The sequence below is a fragment of the Acanthaster planci genome, linkage group LG03 (genome assembly GCF_054643075.1).
Source record: "Acanthaster planci isolate LZ-2023a linkage group LG03, COTS_SCS, whole genome shotgun sequence".
NCBI classification, from domain to species: Eukaryota; Metazoa; Echinodermata; class Asteroidea; order Valvatida; family Acanthasteridae; genus Acanthaster; species Acanthaster planci.
The window spans coordinates 19,836,935-19,860,636 of record NC_141779.1 but is presented as its reverse complement, the minus strand read 5'-3'; the positions used below and the strand labels follow the sequence as shown (position 1 = coordinate 19,860,636).

The window sequence follows — 23,702 nt, the reverse complement described above, 5'->3', positions numbered from 1 at the left end:
TTTCAATGTGCTTCAAAAGAGTGTTCACATGAAAGCAGTTTTTAATTTTCCGCCGGTAGTAACACATAATTATGCAAAGATCGGTCAAACAGAAATCAGTCTCGGGTAATACATTTCAAAGCAAACACCAACAAACCAAGAAAACTCGTCCTCAATTAAATACAATTAACCAAGCTATGAGAATACATGTTCCACATGCCTGAATCTAATCCTCTAAAAACAGAATACTGTGAAATATTATCAATCACTTGGGACAAGGGTACAACAGAAGCGAGAGGATATAAATGAGAATGTTATTGAACGTCAAGAATTCAGGTACCTCACTTTTCTTCTAGGAAATGTTCCCAATCTCCTCCCCTTGTAAGCAACATAGTCGAAATTACTTTAAACTTCTTTAAACATACACAGTGCCCTTGTGGGAAAAACATCACTGCAGATATTGAGTATACGAGTATGCACAAAAGTACAGGAAATTAAAACCAAATTTAGACAGAAGTAAAAATCACATACAATTCACGAAACATCACATTCCTCTAAAAATATTCCTCACAGTGATTTTCTGGCATTCCATTCTGTATTATTTAATACAAAAATAAGATTTATCTCCCTTCCAGCAGGGCATAAGAAAAATCTACATGTGTTTCAGATTAATCAAACAACTGATTTGATACACTTATTGTTTTTAACATAAGATACTGTATTAAGACCCTTGGCAAACTTCAAGAAAAAACCCATCTCTAAGGATAGATCAGTACATGTTAACATGACTTTGCACAAATGGAGTTTGTCGAAGTCATTCCAACCATGCATACTCATGTTGCTACCTTATAATATTATAAAATGCCACAGAATCAGAAAATTGAAGATTCTGGAGTTCGTTCTTGTTATCAATTGCTTGCAACAGTGAAATCTTTCATATCATTAAAACTGCATTAAAAGTATTAAACTATGGTTCTGCTGCATCTCTGACAATGATATCCACCCCCCCAAAAAAAAACAAGGCCAAAAATCAAGCGTCTCTGTAAACACTGAAATGTGTTATTTCAAGCACATTCCGAGTAATTCATTACACATCTAATACATGCAGGTTGGTGAAGTGAAGAGAAGTACATGTACATTACAATCTAAATGATCATTGAAATAAAGAATGCCAAATACAAAGAAACTGTCACAGAAACAACACATTACACTGTCTGAAGTTGGCAAGTTACATTGCCAGCTTAATGTAATGTTGAAAAAAGAATCTGAAAAAGTAAGGCTGTGCTGAATAAAGAATTAGACATTGAACATATTGACTGTCCATTCATTGTGCATTTACATGTACATACTCCATAATGTACCTGTTGGCTGGAGGATTTTGGAGCAATAAAGCAAGAACAGCCTTTGAAATACCGATGCACATAATAAAAGTGCAGATTATAATCACAGTAGACGATCCTCTTTTTCATAAATGGGTTCCATTAGCAGGAAATAATGAAGAAAAGGTTCCGGCAAATGATACTACTGGGAAAAAAGCATACCGAACAGCTGTTTTTTTCTCATTCTATTTAGCTTCTTCTTCATTTTGGAGCGCCAGACCACTAAAAGTTTCTAACTATTTAACAACTCGAAAAATATTCAGCACAGCCTTAACTTCACAGCAGCAACCTCATTGCAAGAGATGTCATGACAAACAGTTAAGGCTGGTGGGTGCTTTCTCAAGCAGTCACCGGTTATGATGAAAAGTATTCCAAAAAATGAAACCTGCAGCAAAGGTATTTGTTTTTACATCTGAATTATGACATCATCAACCATCTCTTGTGATCCCTTCTTCGAAGCTGGCATTACTTGAAGACTTAGGAGTTCTTCTGAGGGATTTTCACAATCACCTACAGAAGAGAAAGAAAAAAGAAAGAAAATGTGGATGGAAGCAGTCAATGACACAACACTATGTTTGTGTCTGCTTTTCTATGGTTTTAGTGGATAATGGGGCTCAACTGGCTCCATACAGGAAAGTGCTCAGGTAAACAGAGTGTGTCATTATCAGAACACAGGCCTGACAGACTTGTATATCTGTACATCAGCCGGATTAGACTGGTGTGCAATGGTTGCACATAACAAAGTTAATTCCAAATTCTGTATTACATGTCAGTTCAGAAAAACTTGGTGCCTGAAACAGTTACGAGTGGCGCCTTGCACAAGGTGTCAGACACAACCACAACACATGTAGTTGATGGGCCCAATCAAACTAAATATATATTTTAACTGATTGAGGACACAGTTTAGAGTGTTCAGCAGCCTGGTCAGTTTTCTCTATCTATTTACAGTGCATTTCGTCAACACAGGTAAGTTTCGCTTGTAGGCTTCAATGTTCAAACTACTAGGAATGCAGTGACTGGAAACAACTAAGATATGTCACCCTCCATTTGTTTATAAGCACTGTGACAAAAAATTCCTCACCTTCCCCTAACTCCAAAAAAAGTGAGCGACTTACACAAACACTGGCTTTCTCACTGGAATGGTACATGTACATGTGGGTGGCATGCACCGTGTTAATGCTTTCACATAGTTAGTGAGATACATTTCCTGTTTCTGATCTCAAGACAGACTGCTCGCACACGTGCACAGCTCCAGTGTGTCAGTTGGCTGCTAGCATAACATGACACAGGCTCTTTTGTCTGTCCCCCACACTGCAGTTGCTTTACTGCACAATTACGCACATGAAACATTGATGCACAATTGTTGGACAGCACAACAGCGCAATCTGACATTCCTGTGAGGGATAATTGGTGCAGTGCACAATGTGACGCAGCTGTGCATCTTTGTGCTGCTCACCAACTGACCGACCCAAAGAGTGACTTTGGCATAGGAGGCTTAAACAGAAGGCCCTGAAATTCTTACTGCTGGTATGTCATTTGCAAGCCTTTTTCTTGCACACAAGGGCTACCGCTACTCACCGATTTGGTCTCTGTGTAGGCATTCAGAGCCTCCTCTCCCTTCTCTCGACCAACGCCTGACATCTTGAAGCCTCCAAACGGAGCAGCAATGTCAAAAATGTCATAGCAGTTGACCCTTTAGGGAGGAAAAAAACAAGACAAAAGCCCAACTTATAATACAATCCCTTCAGGGTAGGATATGGGGAACATTCTCCGAACATTCAGGACCCCCACTTGGAGAATGTTCTAAATCGGAAAATGGTGTCAAACAAGCAACACAGAACCAATGGAAAGTCCTTGCTTTACACCTTCTACGCGTGTGGGTATGCCAACCTTTTCATTTTTGCATGCATGTTGACCTCAAAACAAATCAGGGGAGTCAGGTTGGTGTAGTGGCTCTTTCCTCGCCTTCCACCTCCGACCTGGGTTCGAGTCTCACCTAGGTCAGCATGTGGATTGGGTTTTCAGTCCCTGCCTGACTCTGTGGGTTTTCCCTGGAATATTCATTCTGGGTTTTCTTCCCATCTCTAAAACTGAACATTTCTTTATTGTCACTTTATCCTGTAATTGGTGCTAAACGCAGCGGTGGGAGGAACAGATATAAATCAATCAATCATTAAAAACAGGTCCACATAATGCAAGTTGTGTGAACCTTGTGTTGAATAAGCCGGATAAGGATTCTCATTTCTCAAAAACACGTTTTGAGTCATTTTGAGGCCAGGATAGTCAGATGCAAAAGGAAGAACAGTTAAGGGAACTTGGAAAAGACTCCTGCTCTCAGAAATACGGACAGAATGCCCACTACAGGTCTGTCCACGTTAGTTGCCCTGAAAAGCACTATTGCCCACACTCTGATACTACATGTAGTCTAGTCAATATTTGCATAGCAATAGGCCCTATAACAACAGCCAGAGAGTTGAACAAGCAGCAGTACATGTATCTGTGCCAGACACTATATGGGGAGGGTTGATTGAGTGGTCTTACCAGAATGTTCCTGCTCGGACACCATGTGCCACTTGAAGGGCCTTATCAATGTTCTTGGTGAACACAGCTGCGGCCAGTCCATAGTTTGTGCGGTTGGCACGCTCGATGACTTCATCTAACTTCTTGAAGCGCAACAGCTGCTGCACAGGTCCAAAAATCTGTCTCCCCAAAATGAATGAAATGAACGGATATGAAAACTCGATGGATAAGTCCAAGTACGGAAAGTCCAAGTTCTTTTTGTCCACTCCATCAAGTACACACCTGTATGCCTTCCTCCAGCATACTTCTATGCTCAGATGCATAAACATGTCTAAGAAGCTGGGCAGGTAAGTACGGTTGCTTCTGACAAGTTAGCCTGAAATTTGATTACATGTAAGTGTGAAAACTTGCGCTCACTGCTCACCACATTTGCAATTTAAAAGGCCGAATTAAGTTTAAAATACAGCTATCGCAGCGGAACCTACCCGCACATGTACAGTTCAGGTCAGAATTTTAGCCGACATGCTACTACGATCAGTGAACCTAACACGCTGTTCAATACACGCTTTATGGTTATGACGAAAACCATTGTGACGAAACAGTCCCAAGTCGAGGGAGACACCACATACCTCTTCCCTGGCAATGCGCATGTCATCCTTCACTTCCCCAAAGATGGTGGGCTGGATGAAGTAGCCGCGGTCGCCCTGACGCTGTCCACCTGTCAAAAGCTTGGCTCCCTCCTGCTTGCCACTGTCAATCAGTCCCAGAATCTTTGAGAACTGCTCTGCATCAACCTGGCAAGTCAAACCCAGAAAATTGTGTGTCAACAGGAGGTCACATGTGCAACTATAGAAATCTGTGAGACTTCGGAAGTTTTCCACTATTTTGCTCTTCAGAGGAAAATACTCAGAGCAGTCTATTTAAATTTTCTCAGTCCCCATCCAAGCTGTCTTACTGTTTTGAAAGAAATGCACAGGAGTATATCTGCTCTGAGCCTGTTTCAACTTGACACATGGGGTACATGCACGGACTGCACATTCCAACAGAAATTGGTGGTGCATGCTTATCGCAGCCAACACCAAACAAATGCCAGGCACTTGAACGGGCCCTATCAAAACCCTTCCCACTGGTCTGTCTTTTCTGTACTGGTGATGGTACGCTTCACCTCTGAGCAAATAAACAACCGGATCTGATTTCAAAAGTGTGCAAATGTAAACTCTGCCAGTCACAAACCAAAATCTAATTCATCAAGACTGTTGAGGTGTAAAATGCACCACCACAAGCACAACAATAAACTGTGATGACTCGCCTGAGGTCCCTGCTCATTGCTGGGGTTCCAAGGGTCTCCAACGGTCCGCTTCTTGGTACGCTCAACAGAGCATTCCACAAACTTGTCGTAGATGCTGTCTTCCACGAAGGTGCGAGAGCCGGCCGTGCAGCACTGACCCATGTTGAAGAACAGGCCAAAGTGGCTCTGCTCAACAGCATCTTCAACTGAAACGCAGAAAATAAATGGCTTATAACATCCAGACCATGTGAATGTACTCATACCACGATGGCACACAGGAATGTACATGTATGTGGTACATGTACCTGGGTACCAATTACCACACAAGTGGACAAAACAAACTATGTTCAGACAAAATATTGCCAGAAAGATACAAGAGCTCTTTAACTCAGCCACTATTAGATCAGGATCTAGTAAACTGACCACTGCAAGTTCAGTGGTCAAATGACAGGATGTCTGCATAAGTAAGCGGGAGGTCGCAGGTTCAAGTCCATCATACATGTAGTCACATGTAGCATATACATGTAACTTTTTCACGAGACCTCGGATATTGCTAATATACAATGCTATAATCATACATGCACGTCACTGAAGGGCAACACCCACCATTAACATATCCCACACGCAAGATGACATCTTGTACATATAATTGAGGACGTATATGGATCACCTCAATGATGCTCCCCTGCTCACTGCATATTCATCTCACACTACTTGTTTGTGCTCATCATGATAAAAATTAGAAGTGTACATTCATGTGAAATCTTTTGGCAACACTCACGATCACAGTCACTCATGATGATATTGGGGCTCTTGCCGCCCAACTCCAGAGTCACTCGCTTCAGGTTGGACTTGCCGGCTGCCTGCTGGATTAAGTGGCCAATCTGCCAACCAACAGAAACAAGAGGAACACTGTTAAGACAGTGTACTTATACTGCAGGTCAACAGCCATCTGTCTTAGCAATTTACAACAATCAAACCCATGCAGCATTCAACTCTTTAGGCAGTTAATGGCTTGATGCTGCCATTTCAACACAGAGCACTTAATCTAATAAGGTAACCAACGAGTAACCACACTAAACACTAGCCAAGACAAACTTTGGTGGATATTAGACAAGAAATTCAAGTTGTGCGAATGGCTGAAATGCAAATCCCAGCATTGACATGCTTTTAACTTTACCTCTGTTGATCCGGTGAAGGCTACTTTGTTCACGTCCATATGACCAGCGATGGCTGCCCCAGCAGAGGGTCCATACCCTGTCAGAATATTGATCACGCCTGGTGGGAAACCAGCCTTGGGAAAAATCAGTAAGAGCATCAGCAGTATTTTTTTTCATGAGCACATGCATTAACTAGTAACTACACATGTCCAGTAGTTAACCACTTGCTGCTGGGGATCCCGGATCCGGACACTTTGGGTTTATACACAAAGCTGGGCTGCCCAAAATGGACAAAAGAGCTGGTCCGTGTAACGACAGACTGTACTCAGAACATAAGACCTGCTGCTGGAAATTGCCATAATTTTTCGGCTTGCTTTTATCAGAGGTAATCCATCACTGTTTTGAAACATCTCTGTTTTGGGCATAGCGCGCCCACAGATTAGCACCGCGGAAAAAAGTGCTCCAGCTCCCCATCGATGAGTGATACAGTACCGCTGCATGCTAATCCAGGAGCGTTTGAAAAGACGACACTGCCATTCACTGGGAACAAAGGAAATTATGCAACACCTCACAACTCTGGGCTCTCTCTACAGGGCGGCAGGCCTGGCTGAAATACTAGGGCATCAATGGAGGTTGCCTGTCAGATTAGAGTAGCCACCAGACAGTCATTCGTGTGGGTGTTAGCGTCTAGCAAATGAAGTTATGGATTTTTGAAGAATTTTGAAAAGGGAAAATCTTGATAATAGCCTGGCAATTCGTCCTGCTCAAGAAAATACCACCCGGCAGGAAGTGGTTAAAACTGGACAACTTGCTGATGCTCAACAACAATCTGGGTACATGATCTCCTGTGTACTCAAGATGTCTTCACTACTGAAAATTTTACACCAAAACAATGGCAGATTTTCAAACTCGAGCAGGGACTGCCACAGCTACAGCGCTGCAGTTGGGCTAAGCCAAGTTGCATATCTTTGATGAATTCTGCCAGGTACATGTACATGTATGAGCTGCAAATACTTGGAGATGTTTGAGACAGGCATGCAATTTGGACTTTGAGGAAATTACATTCTTATACAAGACTTTGTACAGTGTTTTTCAATTTCCAATGGCATGAGTGTGAAGTGAAAAACGAGGAAATCAGCTCCAAGTTGAGAAATCTTTCAACAAAGCCCAAGTGCAACACTACAGGACTGATGCTACAATTGGGGCATGACAAAAATAGTGCGTCAGCTGTTGTGCAGAAAAACCATCAAAGGTGAGTCAAAGGTATTTTGTGAGACAATTGGTACGTGTACTGGTACTTCCTTTTCAAGAAGTCAGAAGTCAATTTTGCACAAGAAAAATCACACGCCCAACATCAATTGTTTAAGTCAAGCTGGAGTCATAATATACATGTAAGATACGTGTACGTATATACATGTAAACTTTCTCTGACACCCTGTATTAATGATGTGGCCTGTCATGCCTTGCAATACAGTGTCAAAAAGGTCTGCCTTCTGTGTCTCATTTTTAAATCCTAAGACCTTGATATTCATAGATACGGGTACATGTACATGTGAAAAACACCAGTATAATGAAAGCTGCCAAGTGTTACTTTTGCACACTGAAAGTTGGATTTTTTGCATAGATACATGTATGATCTACATTTTTCTGAGGGTTTATTTTCAAAAAAGATGGCCAGTGATGTCAAGAGATCACATTCATTCCAGTAAAGTCATAAGTCATTTTTTAAAAGTCAAACCAAGTCTCAAGTCAAACAAACTGTGATTTGAGTCTGACAAGGCAGTTTCAGTCTTCAACACCGCCTACAACACATTATGCATGTACTTGTCAGCATTGGTAGTCGCTAGTCAGCATTGTAAGCCCCTACAAATCCCTGCTAGTCCTCCACAAGTCATACGGTTTTAAGCCAATTAACAAGCTGTTCAAATGCACTGAGTCTAAAGCATTTTCATCGTTGACTCCCTTACTGATGACTGGTCTTGTGAAGGGAATAGTGACGAGACTTGTAAAAGGACTTGTGACAGACTCAACTACAAGTCCGGTACTTGTACAAGATTAACAGTGAAATTACCTCCTTAGTCAATTCGGCAATGTACAGGGCAGTTAGGGGAGTCTGCTCAGCCACCTTCATCACCAATGTGTTGCCTGCCGCCAGGGCAGTAGCCAGCTTCCAAGCTTGCATCAACAGGGGGAAATTCCACTACAGACGGCAACGCAACCGCACAAAGAAAAGAGGCTGTCACACACATGCTGGTTTTTGTCATGTTTGTGGGTACAGATCATTTCATATGATCATTTGTTGTGCTTTGAAATGTTCTACTGCCGGAAGATTTAGTAATTTGTTGGAAGTTAAGAATTTTTACCGGGGTAGCATTCAAGGATGACAATCAGGTTCTTGCCTACAGCCTGACAGTATGGCCTGAGAAGCCTAGCCGAACCTGGTTATGGCCTGAAATATGACCCACATTTCAAATGAGAAGCCTAAAGCAAGTGAAAGCAGGCTTTTGTCTGAAAAATTACATCCCTGAACTTTACCAGGGATGTTGGCCATAATGTGGCATCTTCATAAGACTTCTGAAACACTGTAAAGTTTCAGCTCTCATGATGTAAAGTTTTTCATTGTTTGAAAACTGCTCAAAACCATAGTCATCTCCACTTCCTGGATGCAATCAACCCAACCAACGACATTATTTAAATCTGATTGCTTTGCGTACGGTAGGCCCTGCAATAACACTGGAATACACTCACTGGAATGATCTGTCCACAGACACCAACAGGTTCTCGTCGGGTGTAGCAGAGGAAATCTCCCTCTAGGAAGTTAGATTCATGAAATCAAGATTTAGAAAGTGATTACCCATTAACTGTCACTGTTGAAGAGGCCATTCAGTGTGGAAATATATGTACCAGTACTGGAAGATAAACAAAAGTGCTACGCAGGAAACGTAACCAAAATTTGGACTCGGCAAAGAAATGAAACTGCAGAGGTTTCACACACATGTAAGTTCCTTCTCAACCTTCAGATAAAGACAATGTGAATGGCCTGGATGTGATTTACAAATAAAAATAGAAAGGCGGCTCGCCTGGGTGTGATTTTGGTAAGGATTATCCAATACCACATTCACACCAGAAATCACAGCCAGGAAAGTTTAAAATCAAATCATGGTTAGACTTTAACCACTTGCTGCCGGGTGGTTTGAAAAATGCAGTGCACATAATTGGGACTGTTTCAAGATTTTCAGTTTCCAAAATTCTTCAGAATTCATCATTTCAATTAATGGACGTTTACACCCACACGAATTACTGTCTGGTGGCCACTCTTGTCTGACAGACAAAATCTATTGATGCCCGAGCATTTCAGCTAGGCCTGTAGCCTTGTAAAAGGAGCGAAGATTGTGTGGTGTTACATGTATGTAACATCCTTTTGTCTATGAACCTGGCACAGTGCGCTGCTGACCTCTTTTCAATAGGGGCCAGATTAGCGTGCAGCGGTGCTGTGTGGCTCAAGTGCTGTGTGGCTCATCGCTGCGGTGGTGGAGCACTTTTGTCCCCGGTGGTGACCTGCTCTCACTAAATGCCCCAAACCGTGGTATACTGTTAAAAACAAGGCTGGATTATCTCTACTTTTGAGAGTGAAAAAATGTCGGTAATGCTCAGCAGCCTGGTCTTTTGTTCGGAGTACGGTCTTTTGTTACAAGGCCCAGTTCCCTTTGTCCGATTTCGGAGACCCCGGCCATGCGTATACACACACAATGCCCAAAACCGAAGTCCCTGGCGGCAAATGGTTAACAACAGGGCCTGATGTGATTTCCGACTCGGATGCGATTTGGGATAATCCATGGCAAAAACAAATTTGAGGTTCAATATCACATCCATCCTAAACACCTTCCCATTTTTTGTGGGGAAATCACATTCAGGTCGTTCACAGTAAGACTAACTGCTCTTGAATGCTATCCACACAGGTATAGGTGTGCCAGGTGTCAGATTGATGTTCAATACCACAGACAAAAACTAATTATATAATATTCTGGTGAACCAGTGTAAACAGACTTTGATGTTGCCTTATTTTTGGCAACATTAGGCTTCAACTGAAATAAATAATAGCACAAATTTACCAATGAAAATCTCGCCAGATGTGATTGTTATTAGAATTTATTCAAGTAGAGTAAAACAGCAGTACCAAAGTTCAATAACAACCATTTCCTGCTGGACAAACAAACCTCACTGTTCAGCAACCCTCATCTTTATTAATGCAGCAGTTTTGTCCCGACTTGATAATGTTACAGTACACTGTCAAGAAATTCAAGTGTCCAACATTACAAAGCAGTTTTCCAACAAAAGTTTAAGCACCACGAACGTCTGGTCCAGATAAAGATCCCAGCAATGTCTCATCAGCATGTCAACAACAAAGGGTACGGCGATGTATGTTACATGCATTGGCAGGTGGTGAAATACTACGTGCAAGTCTGCACGAATGTATGATACATAAAACTACACGCCCGGAACTTGTAGCTGCGGAGCGTGAACAGCTATAATGACCATGGTGTAGGGCTTACAAATTGCTGCGTGTTCACTAATCAATGCAATATACATGTACATGTACATGTACCGGGTACATACATGTACACGTACATATAAACCAGCATGTACTTGTACATTATCAGTACATTTTGGTACACAGTGAATACACGTATGTGGACAAATACATGTCTAAAAATCATGAATCTATTTTGAAGTATACGGTAAGCTTACCAATGGGTATTGTCTTTCCTTCAATCTTGTCAGCCCATCCAGCATAGTACCTGCAGGTACAATAGATTGTGTTAGGCATACACCAGGTATGACGAGTGGAAATCACAATGGAGGGAATGTTTCCTGTTCGTTGGGTATAAAGACGTAATATACATGTACAAGTGCATGGCAGCTAGGCTAAATACTAAAGCATACATGTACAGTATATACCGGTACATGTATGCCCAGCAGGGCCTGGCACGAAACTCGGTGATGTATGTTCCCAGCTTTTCCCCAAGAATGGATGGGAGGACAGTACAGTGTATGTTGACCAATAAAAGTACTGTACATGTACATGTAGCACATACATGTACATAGCTCATGGTAAAAGTCACTAAGTACTAGTAGGCTGCATGTATGCCTTAACAAAGAAAAGTGCATGACCCACTAACAGATGGCCTTCATGGGACTGATTTGTTTAGGAAGAACTGGTAACCACCTGTCATGAGTGTGGCTCATGACATCAGTTAGTCCCAGACAGGTAACAGTATCCCATTGTTGGGAAAAGTCTTTTTTTTCTCTCTCCAAAAATTTAGCGTAAGTTGAGAAGATGTTTGAGTGTTCCCCTACATAAATCCTGTGCAACATGTGCGTGGCATGCATCAACTACATGTACAAAACAAGTTCTCACTTGGATCCATCCTTTCCTTTGCACCAGGACACAGTTTCTAGGATATATACTGTATGTACATTTTACAATGAATGCATCGTTTTTCTTAAACACGATAAACTAACCGGTAGCACTTGATGGTGAAGTCCAAGTCAGCAGTGAATGAAGCAGAGTAAGGCTTTCCATTGTCGAATGTCTCTAAGCTCTGCCGGAGAAATAAAAACACAACGCACTCGGTGATCATAAATTACAACTGGCACGCAGCTGGCTAAATTCTCACTTCAAACTTCCACCTTTGGAACCCTATACACAGACTCTCATCCATGATAAATTGCTGGGTTTATCATCTGTCATGAGTAGTACGGACAGGATAAGGAGTCTCCCTCTCATATTGGATGTGGACACCGTAGGCTATTGGATTTCTCTCTAGTTTTGACCAAGTGCGAAGCGGTTTCATGGTTTGGGGCATGTATGGATAGGATGCACGTGTACAAGTTAATAACAAGGGTCCAAGGGTAATTTCATGGTTTACATGAACTTGAGGAAAAAATGAAATACAAGGAATGCAAATAACTAAAAAAATTCATGAGAGAGGGAAAAATACAAATCCTACTTCTATGTTTATTAAGATTTTTGTTTTGAGCGGGTTAACTAGGCAATTTGACAACTCACTCACAGCAAATAAGCAAGGCTTTCATTTTCAAATGATCATGCAATATCAGTGCTCAAAATAAGAGTGCATTATGTGTGTGTACAGCGTACGTACAGTGTATGGTAAAGTCTTAAGTGGACACATTGTGCAGTATCTGTCAATACTGACCTTAGTTACATGTACATGTAATTAAGCTTTCTTTTTCCTTCCGTAAAATAAGTACCCTTACAAATTTAGAAAGCAACAAATGCAAAATAACATAACTTGAAGATACATGTACAATTTACGAAAGAAAAAACCCTTTGACACAAAGGGCACTCATAAGGAACTGGCAATGTACCGGTACATGTATGCCATGGAATCATTTCAACAACAATGGCATCATCAACAACAGACTCTGTGTGCAAGCATTTACATGTAATTAACAGAAAACAATGCTGTCCTGCTTTGTTTACATACATGTACAGGTATATATGGACCTTGTCCCACCTCAGTGCCATAGAGGAAAGTGCACACGTAAACAAAGCCTGACGTCATTACATTTGCCAGCCCCTATGAGGATAGTGCAGAACTGGGGCCTTACTGCCAAATAGACTCTGTCTCGCTCAATCAGGTCAGCCAGCTTGTTCAGGAGAAAGCCGCGGTGGGAAGCGTTACATGTTCGCCATGGCGACCCAAGAGCAAAGGCTGCAGACGCTGCCTCAACAGCCTTGTCAACGTCAGCCTAAAAAAATAAACACAAATCATATGACTGCACATCTGGACCCCAATAAACAAAAGATGTAAATAATTGTATTTATATTTACATAAAGTGTACATGTACATGTACCAGTACAACTACAATACATGTATGTGTAAGGGTGTAGAATGTACATGTATGTACAGTCATTTGCAAAAGTTTAGGACCACCCATAGAAAATGCATTAACCTGAAGGAAAACCAAACTTAAACCAATCAATCATGGCAACTTACCGGTATGTTCTTTTTAGTGTGTAACCTTGGCGGAACATTTTTGACTACATTTCCTTGATTTGACATGTTAGCAGTCTAATATTCAGTGTGCCCTCCCTTATTTCTGACTGGCCTTTTTTTACCTACATGTATGCTGCCTTGCAGACAAAATGTCATACAAGACCTGCCTTTGCAAAAAAATTTCATTCAAATGGGAATATCACTACACTGATGTTATGCACCACTGTAAAATCATGTGAAGTAGTCATTCAGTGAGGTGGTGTAATGCAGGCCCAGTGACAGAAATACCAATAAAATTCAAGGTTGTCTTAAACTTTTGCAATACTTATGACTGCATATACATATATATCAGTATATATGAGCTTCAAATGAGCAGATTATACATCAAACAAGAGGCTACTATTTTCATAAATCAGGAATCCATTGTATTGTTGGCAAAGATCTTCCATCAGTATCTGAAATATATGCCATGAGATTAAGGAAAAAGACACATTAGTATTAGAAGTGACAACTGTCATCCAGCAAACACGTTTTTGAGTTACTGAGGTCAGAGAAGCGGTAGAGAGTTATTAAATGTGAAACAGAAAGGTTGAGGAGTTTCTAGCCAAGCGCAGTAAGGGCACTGAAAGGGATGGAGTGATTTCAAGTGGTCAGTTGTATGTCATGATTCTGCACTTTATTTATTGACACATATTATTATTTGTCTTCACATTTTGTGTTTTTATTTTGATATCTTTATATATACATGTAGGTATTTGTGACCCACCATCCTCAAACCAGGCTTAAGTCCGTATTCTCTTTGCAGAAAACGTCTTACGGGTAGTGATAGCTCTGAAACTCCCATGAAAATCTGAAGAGTGAAAGTTCCACTATTTTAGGGTTATGAAGTTACCTACTCCAGCCTGGTTTGGGGATGGTGGGTCACATTTTAAAGGAAAGAACATTTGTAATGTGGGTACATGTAAATGGTGAACTGTGATTTTGTGGAATTATTATCCGTATAATTTTGTATGGTGAATTGTGATATTGTAAAACTTGAATTCTTTTTGGTTTGTGTCTATAGCATTTTTTATAATAGCTCTTATTTTTAATTGATATTGTGAAAATATATTTCATGTAAAAAATTAATATTTTTAATTGCCATTTTTACATGTTTTTTTAGCACGAGAGCCATTACACTTTCTATTGCATATACATTACACGCAAATAGCAATTGAAAAAAATGTTTAAACCTTGATCAGCGTAAATAACATTTCTGTACATGCACATACATATACATGTAAGTTTATATCAATTGGTCAAAAGCCTTTTTCCCATATTTTACATGCACACCAACATGTAGGTACTTTAATTTATGGCAATTATGCAAACTTTTACAACATGTATAGGGGCATTTTTAATAGTTTCATTAACTTGACACTACATGATATCTACCACACACATGTACCGGTAATGTACATGTATCATGTACATGTACTGTAGTCTTTCAGTTGAGAATGTCCGCATGTCCATGCAGGCATTGAGAGTCCCCAGAATATCAGACCTAAATGTACTATAAATCATCACACATGTACATCTTCATCTTCAGAGGAATGTGAACTTTTACACTGAATGGAACGACATGCGCAATGTACTGTATGCTCTTGGAAAGGTTAGATTTACGTACATGTATGTTAATTGGTCTTAAATCAAAACAGGCAAAGGAAAATATGATGCACAATAAAACTTCAGGTTTATCTACTAAAGAGCAGAAAGCAAATAAGGAAACAGAAAACGGCATCTGCCAGCAACGCAATATCTGACCATTTCCAAGCAAGGTGTAAAATCAGTGTTCTGCATATTGGAAGCATGCCAAATTGTCATACACTGTAAATAATGTGCAGGAATTTACATGTCGAAACAGATTGACTAGAAGTCACTGATATACATGTATGCATCTGTGATCAGGGAGAACCAATTCAGAGAGTGACATCCACTTCTTTTGGTCCTGAGCTTCCCAAGAAATACCCTCTTGGTACCTCTTTTTAGCTTTTTAAGTTGGCCCTGGCAGGACTATAATACTTCCATGGTCAGGTACAATGTACATATGTACATGTTATCGTGAAAATCATAATGTACAGAAAATTCACTGTGACAGTTACTGTGTCTTTATGAACTTGGATCCAATTTAACAATAACTTGTCTACATCAAAAATAGTTGTCTTTCATTAAACTTGCTTAAATCTCTTGACTTTTGAGATGTACGGGTACGCTTCCTGTACATGTAACACTACAATGTACATGTACCTGCACATTTTGTGAATCTGAATTTTGCTTTGAGCAGGATAAATCCCAAACCTTGAAACACTTGTCATTCTCAATATACCGGTACAGATATGACATCAACTGAATATAATGCCCCCTGGAACATTTTGGATAAGCCTCTCAAAGATAACCACCGGTACAATATACATGTGCATACCCTCAAAAGACAAGTTTACAAAATAACTAAATTTATACGTGTGTTTCAAATTTCCTTACATGTACAATGTACACACGTGTACACGTGTATGAATTCCATGTAGTGTATAAAATCAACTGATTGCCACTGGTTAAGCTTCCAAATGAATTAAACGAAGGAAAAGAGAACTTGTAACCTCACACAAAACACCCGCTTTAAATTGATCAGGCTTCCAAACTTAAGGCATACCTGTATGTACAGTACATGTTTATCGTACATGTACATGTACTCGCACACTCACTGGGTAGGCAACGTGTTCTCTATGAATTTGATTACATGTACGTACCTTATCAGCCTCAGCAACATCACAGATCTTCTCCTCTGTTGCAGGGTTGATAGTTGGGAAGGTTTTGCCACTGACGGCATCACACCACTCATTATTGATGAAGAGCTGTTACAAGTAAGATAACCAACAGAAAGTGGTTTAATTTATGCCATCTGCCATTAATTTATGCAGACCAAATTATCAGAGGTGTTTAGTTGTTACAATGGTTGCCACGTAACACTTCAAAATGAAACAGAACAAACTTCCTACCATTACATGCACATCTGTTCAAACTGTTCAAACTTCCCTTCGGGTCCGCGCTACATAATTCTACAGTGCAGTCATCGAAACCTTTGTCACTGAAATCAGAATGTTGCAGCTACATGTGACATGTATGCAACTTTCTATGTGTACACTACATGTACACTCGGTCTGATTTTTTGCCTGGCTAAACCAACGATGACAAGCCAAGGGATGAGAAGAAAAATTATAATCTACCTGTACATGAACCCTATCCCCGGCATATACGCGTACATGTATGTATCTATCTTCACTTTACAATTAACATCCTTTTTGTGGTAAGCAACCACAAGGGACATGCACGGGTACCTGTACAGTACAGGTGTACTTGGACAACAGGCCGGTACCTGTACAGTGCAGGTGTACTTGGACAACAGGCCGGTACCTGTACAGTGCAGGTGTACTTGGACAACAGGCCGGTACCTGTACAGTGCAGGTGTACTTGGACAACAGGTTCTGATCGAAAACTGCATGTACCGGTACATGTACCGATGCATGCAGCTGTCCAACTCAAAAGCGTATGAAAGGTATAGAAAAACAGGACAAACTGTAAAGGAAGCCACTAATTTATGCCAAACCCAGAAACTTTCAAAACACGAGGAGAGAACTTGCACCGAAAGCAAGTTTCTTACTGTGTATGGTACAATATGTCATGCTGAAAACTCTTTGAATTAATTAATGTTCTCTCCCCCATGAAGGGTCAACCTGTTGGAGTGGTTGCCCCACTGGTACTCATGCATGAATACAACACGATACCAGTACATTAAGCATCGTTCCACTGCTTCTCTATAGATGAACAATCAATTAATAGCTTGTTGTGTGGTATTGTGATTATTCAGCCAAATTATTCCACTTGTCAGGTCAAGGCTAACAAGCACTGTGTCCATCATTTTGTACCCTAGAGTTACAGGCGTGAACATCAACCCTGACAGTATTGGAACACACGGGTGGGTGTACATTAAAAAAATAGAAAAGGGAAGATTCCAAATTCATGTACGGTACACTGTACATGTACGGCAACAATTTTAAGTCTTTTTTTGTTTGCAGTTTCATCAACCGTAAACTTAAGTTTCCTTTTGTGAGTTAAATGATGACGTACTGCTACTGGTACATGTACCATGTGCACAAACACACACCCTCTCAGGGTCCCAATTTTCAGTTTTTTAATTGTCCAGAATTTAAGCTTACCCAGCCATGCGTGCAACACCCAATAATTGGCCCGGCAGTCATATGTACGTGTATGTATATATTGCCAAGGGATGGCTAAATCTGGCATGGTTTGGCCAACTGGCTAGCCCTGCCAACCTACATGTACATGTAGGGCAACTACTGGCCCAGTGCTGGCATCATTTGTTTATTTTGACAAATTAAATGATGAAAATATTAAACGACATAAGGTAGTAAAACAAAAGGAGGGGCATAAATGATAGCAAAAATCCATTCACATGTAAATGAAACAATTAAATCCCATTTGAAATATTAATCATTTGGTGAACAACATCTGAAAGCCTGCTTCTACTGTGCAGACAATCCATCAAATCCACATGAAACACCAGACACTGGTGGCTGTACTGTAGTCCTGGTAGCGTTAGCAACCTTGCAGCCTTTGCAGGTACATTCAATCCACTTGTGCGCTGTAGTTTCCAAAGCTAACGGTTAAGAACCTTGAATAATCGAACACACATTAAACCAAAGAAGATGGAATACTTTCAAACCGGTACATCTGTCTAGAATTTTCTCCCAAAAGTTTGCCATCTGCAAAATACCAGTATTAATTAATTAGTAAATTTAACCATCCTTTTGCTGTAACCGTCAAGAAACAGTAAAACATTCCTTCTACCGCCTGTGCAGTCCATACATGTAGACATACCATATGTCACTTGACTGATTTGGACTGATGTACATGTAGGACGACTGGGTCAAGAATGCATCTTTGCATAGGAGGGTTTTAAGATACCCGGTACATCTTCCAGCAGTAAAGTTGACAAACTTTTACAATGCGTCTGTAGTTATCAAATTCATACTTACGCATAATCAAAATTCATACTGGTCTTCCAACAATCCTTTTATTTCAATATTAAGCATAAGAATTTAAACTCTGACACATACCTGTATCTATAACAAATGAGGCAAACATATCAAAACTAAAATAAATTTTGCAATAAAAGCTACATGTACATCCTGATAACAGCAGAGTGAACAGAGAATGGCTATTTTACCTTCATTAAATTATCAAAATACGTGTAAAATAAAACTAGATAAAAATTAAATCAGTAAAGGAACTTAATAAGTACAAGAGTATGGTCACCCCAAAAATATTCAAAATGGGGCAGAGAAAAGGTTTTTAACACAAAATGGCTCACCGCCATATGACGTACATGTACATGTACCATATTCTATAACCAAGTAACGTACAGTACATATAATGTACAGTGACCAAAGGTTATTTGTTATCAATCACAAGGCCCTCAGCTCTTTCTGTGTATATATGTACAGTACTTCAATTTTCTACTACTCTGACCTTAAGTAAATGAGCAGAGAAAATGAGCATAATACATGTACATGAATTAAAACTCAAATGTGGAGAATGACTGCAATGATACAAGAACAATGTATCCTGCTTTTCTGCCCTACTGACTCTCAAGAAAATTTTACTCTCCAAGCAATGTTACGGCAGGAATCAAAACTGTGGCAAAACACTGGAATGACTGCTACAGGTTATAGGCTATGCTACCAGTACCGATACATATGTATGAAAACACTTTTCTAATGTTCACTATTCTTCAACTGAACATCCGCTACCATGGCTATAGGATAAAGAATGTTCCATATACATGTACAGACCCTGCTGTGCACAAACCCTTTAAGACTGCAGTCTCGTGGTCTGAAAAATTCTCGGTGTTTCTACATGAATGCATCAACATCTTCCCCATTAAAACTGAACTTTTTTGGTCATACTACTGCTTGCAGATTGCACGTGGCAGTGTGTCCATGTATGAATTAATCATGATATGAATACTTGTGTAGAAGCCCAAAGGCAGTGCAATTCAAGGAACTCAGAATATTTCAATCTACCATCACCATAATCACTTTTTTCAACCTTTATATTTACACTATCATGACTGTAGTCCCAGTAATTTGTAAAAAGCTATTCTTCTCTCCTAAACTAGCCCTTCCCAAACCATCACACCACTGCCCCGGGCACTCACTTCAAGTTCGAGTTGAAGTCAAAGTCAAACAACAGCCTACATGTAATGCTAGTTATACATGTACATCCCGTCCACTTTGATGGTCTATGACCAGAGTCACGCCACTCTCTTATCAGGGGGATGGTCAGGTTATATTTGTAGTGTTAAGGCATACAGTTCCATAGGCCTGTAGGCTATAGTATCTTCGATCCCCCTTTTTCTGTGCACCTAAGGCTTTGAATTAGGATTTCCAGAAAACTACAATATGGTTGAAATTCTTTAGAGGTGATTTTATTGTTACAACTCACAGTCTGTTGTTGAAGCAATTCACACAAAGTTACTTCTTTTTGTACCCAGCTTTTAGTGGGTTTGACCACATGAGTGTATAAAAATTCCTGTCTAAATCTACGCAGCTGGTGACCTTTGAAATCTACAGCGGTCCAGACGAGCTACACAAGATTTATTGAAAGGGCAAGTCCTGGTGTTTGGCAACAGCATTGTACTCACCAATTCTTCGAATTTTTAAAGCAATTTACACCGCTTCAAATTTCAAGTCTTCCAGTCATTTCCAGTCCATTCGATTAACTTTCTTAAATCAGTAATGGGGAAATGAATTTTAACAAAGAACGGTAATTTTTTACTTTTTATAACACGAGATTCCTCGGTCTGTGACAGTTAAACATCCTTGCATAATAAATTACAAGTGAAGTCCCTTAATGTGTCCTTTTATTTACTTCTTCACCAGCCCAACACTAAATATGGTACCCCATATCCTTGAGAGTTCTGCCCCTCTTCTGTACACCCAATGACTCCATATTAACCATGCACAAAATGCCCCTCCAAAAATAAATCTGTAATCATAATTTAGAACAAATAAATGTGTAAGAGAAGACAAATAGTCTTAATGTTCTCCAAAAACACCTTCCTCAGGCTGGCAGACCTAATTCCATTCCAAAACTTACTGCCATGCTCTTTGTTACTTGTATACTCTGCAACCACCATCACAAGTTGAACACCCTCATCCCCATCCACACCCCGCCCACACCCTTGGGTTTCTGTCTGTGCCCTTTCCATGTTAATCAGGTTGGTGCATATCCCATCCCACCACTGATTAGGCCATGAGAATGAACATCCCGGATTTCCATCTGGACAATTTGGAAAACCCATGAGGCTTTTTTCATTATAGTTTGCGTTTTTTCATTATAGTTTGTGTACTTGTACATACCGCACATTGATAACAAGTACATGTACATGTACGTGTCCATGCAAGGAACCAACCTCGAAAGTAGACTAGCTCTCAGTCTGTCTTGCATCATGCCATTTGTTTATGAGCGCACTACCAACTCCTGATTTACTTTTCAGCCACTTTTTAACCATTCCTGACGAGAAAAAACAACGGTTTTTCTGAAATAATAACTTTTTCCAAAATAATGAAATTTTTTGGCGGCTGTTTCAGCGGTACATGTATGTGGGGGGGTGGATGGAAATCCTGGATATTCATTCTCATGGCCTTACCTTTACTCATTAATATGGGCAACCCAGTGTCAACCCAAGTAATCATGGTAATCTAGGTCTCTCTTCTGGGGGAAAGAATGAGAAATGAACACTAGAAATGGATCCGCCACTACTTTTTATTCATATTCACTCACTTGACAAAGTAAACAAAAATTTAACATTTTGAAACTTAAAATATAAATGAAGGGTCCTATTTGCACCCCTGAAGTGCTTCAATGAGTCAACTAATTTTATTATGACATCACATGACACGTCAAAAGCACAGTACATGTACTGTATACTAGACAATAAGGATGAACTGTTACATGTACCCTGACACAAAGATTTCTGAATTTTTGGTGGGGACTCACGACACAATCTCTAGTATTTATTTAAATCTGCCGTAAAAAGGGTCGTTTATTTCTTTCACACATAAACTAACATCGCAGGTTTAATTTTCAACATTTTGGGGTCTTTTGCAAAACTTCTGAACTTGGACAAATGACAAGTGACCACTGGTTGTTTAATACAGCACGCATCCACAAAACATTCACTGAAAGGTAAGTGTGTAGAAATAGGATTGCCTAGATTTAGGGGGTCCCACGACAATCATAGCCTACATGGACATTACTGATTTTCCCTTGCAGTAATATTTGGCATCAGAAAGTGATAACTTCACTGATAACATGTTCTAAAAAGTCAATTTTAGCGGAGAAAATGTTGCTAAGCATGTAGTGATGTACTTAAAAGCCACTTTTCCAGGACGGCCTCATCATGCTCACAGCCTAAGGGTTATGCAATGGGTGTCAAGTGATGTGTGGAACTCTTTCCACAGCCTAAGGTGAACCCAATTTGACCGGTAAAGCACACGGTCTAGCTGCTACATTGTGTACATCATACATGTGCAGTACATGTACGCGCACTTACCTTGTTGAAGTGGATGTCTGGGCTGGTTTGCGGCTGTGGAAGGGCTGCGCTGGACAGAGAGCATCGGGCCAAATGACCGCTACGCCCCACCGTGGACAGCAGGCGATTAGCAGCTACTCGCAACATGTCTGGTCAACAGATCCACGTCAACACAGTCTTTTCAGTTCAGTTGTCGGTCGGCTGCAACTCTGATGCACGGTAGTTCGGGTGGATTGGTGCCTAAAGTTAATGATCAGACGTGTTATCCACGCAGAGTTCAGCAATCCACTAAGCTCGGCCGGCCCGAGCTCTAGCTCTATGGACTAGTGTGGCGCAGCTAGCTTATGTCCGTCGAGTCTTTGGCTGTCACACTAATTTTCCGGCAATTCGCAACAACTAAAAGCGCCACCACCTATGGGCGGCCAAAAAGGCCAAACATCATTTTAACAAAAATTAACAATTGCGAGCAAACAGCATTTTCTTATTACAAATTTAATAATAACACAAAAAACAAACATGTTAAAAATTTAACAATAAAACAAAAACAAACACCAACAAACCATTTACACAACAAATTATTAAAAAATTAAATAGCAAACTAAACAGTAATATGTCACTAAAATTAGTTTCACCAAAAATAAACAATTAAGGGCGAACAACATTTTCTTATTAAAATGTAAATAATAAAACACAAAACAAACACACCCAAAAATTTATAAAAGAATTTATTTCAGAATAAACATCCAACATTTGAAAACAATATGCCTCCAAAAGTTCCCAAAATGACAACAGTAAATCAAAGTACGAAATTTATGATAAAAAACAGATGGTCGAAAGCAAAGGTCGCCAACAGTTTACTTCAACCTTTAACAACGAAATTCACAGAAATCATTAGAAATAAATTCTGAAACCAATTTGGTTCTACCGTATAATATACTTTATTTTTTGTAAAATTAATTTTGACCCTTTTGGCCGCCGGTTCTTTTTTTACAAACTCAACGCTAATCAATAGACAAATTTTAAAACAAACTAACTTGGTTCCGTCGTTGGAGGCGTCCTATGTCATGCGCAACCAGGCGTTGGGCGCTAATAGTTGATATCCACGATCGCGCGATCTTCAAGCGGTCTATCGATCTTGTTGCTCAATAATATTTGACAATAATTTTGACATCAGCTAAATGCCCTTTGTTTCTACTTACGTTTATTGAAGATTGTATCCAAAGGGGGAAGTAAAGTTGGAGAATTCATGCAATATCTACTGATAGCGCAATGCGTTCGCGAGATGGTGCAGATCGACCGAGAGCGCCTAACATACCAACGCAGATACAGAGGCAAGCGCAGGCAGGCGCAGGCCGCGCCGGGAGGTGTATGATAGGGGAGGGGCCTAACCATACATGTCGTCTCTACGTTTTAAGTTTGGTGGAGTAGAGTACGGCCGCCACCATGAGAATTTCAATATTTTTTCCCGGAATGTGTTCCAATTAAAGTTAAGAGTGGAACGAGTGGAATAGTTGGAACGGGGTTGGGTGAATAAAGGATGACCTTGTCCGATCGACGATCATCCAACCAAAAAGACAAAGAATTGGATGTGGAGAACATTCAAATCTGTCAAATTCTTTTTTATGCCTGTATTTTTTTTACAAAGTTTCGTGTTTCATTATTTTACCTCGCGCGGACACCATCGAACTTGTTACGTAATAG

The 23,702-nt window shown here is 40.2% G+C and overlaps 1 protein-coding gene across 1 annotated transcript; it reads right to left on the bottom strand.

Moving 5' to 3' along the window:
• On the bottom strand, positions 1–22,358 carry LOC110991022 (aldehyde dehydrogenase, mitochondrial-like). Its single transcript, XM_022256089.2, has 14 exons — positions 22,023–22,358; positions 16,135–16,239; positions 12,960–13,100; positions 11,850–11,929; positions 11,076–11,125; positions 9,075–9,136; positions 8,398–8,526; positions 6,347–6,460; positions 5,948–6,050; positions 5,188–5,372; positions 4,508–4,672; positions 3,900–4,057; positions 2,937–3,051; positions 1–1,868 (listed from the first exon to the last, which is right to left on the bottom strand). Exons 1-14 carry the CDS (start codon positions 22,146–22,148, stop codon positions 1,836–1,838), a joined length of 1,566 nt encoding a protein of 521 aa, XP_022111781.2. The 5' UTR covers positions 22,149–22,358; the 3' UTR covers positions 1–1,835.
• Positions 22,359–23,702: the final 1,344 nt, after the last annotated feature.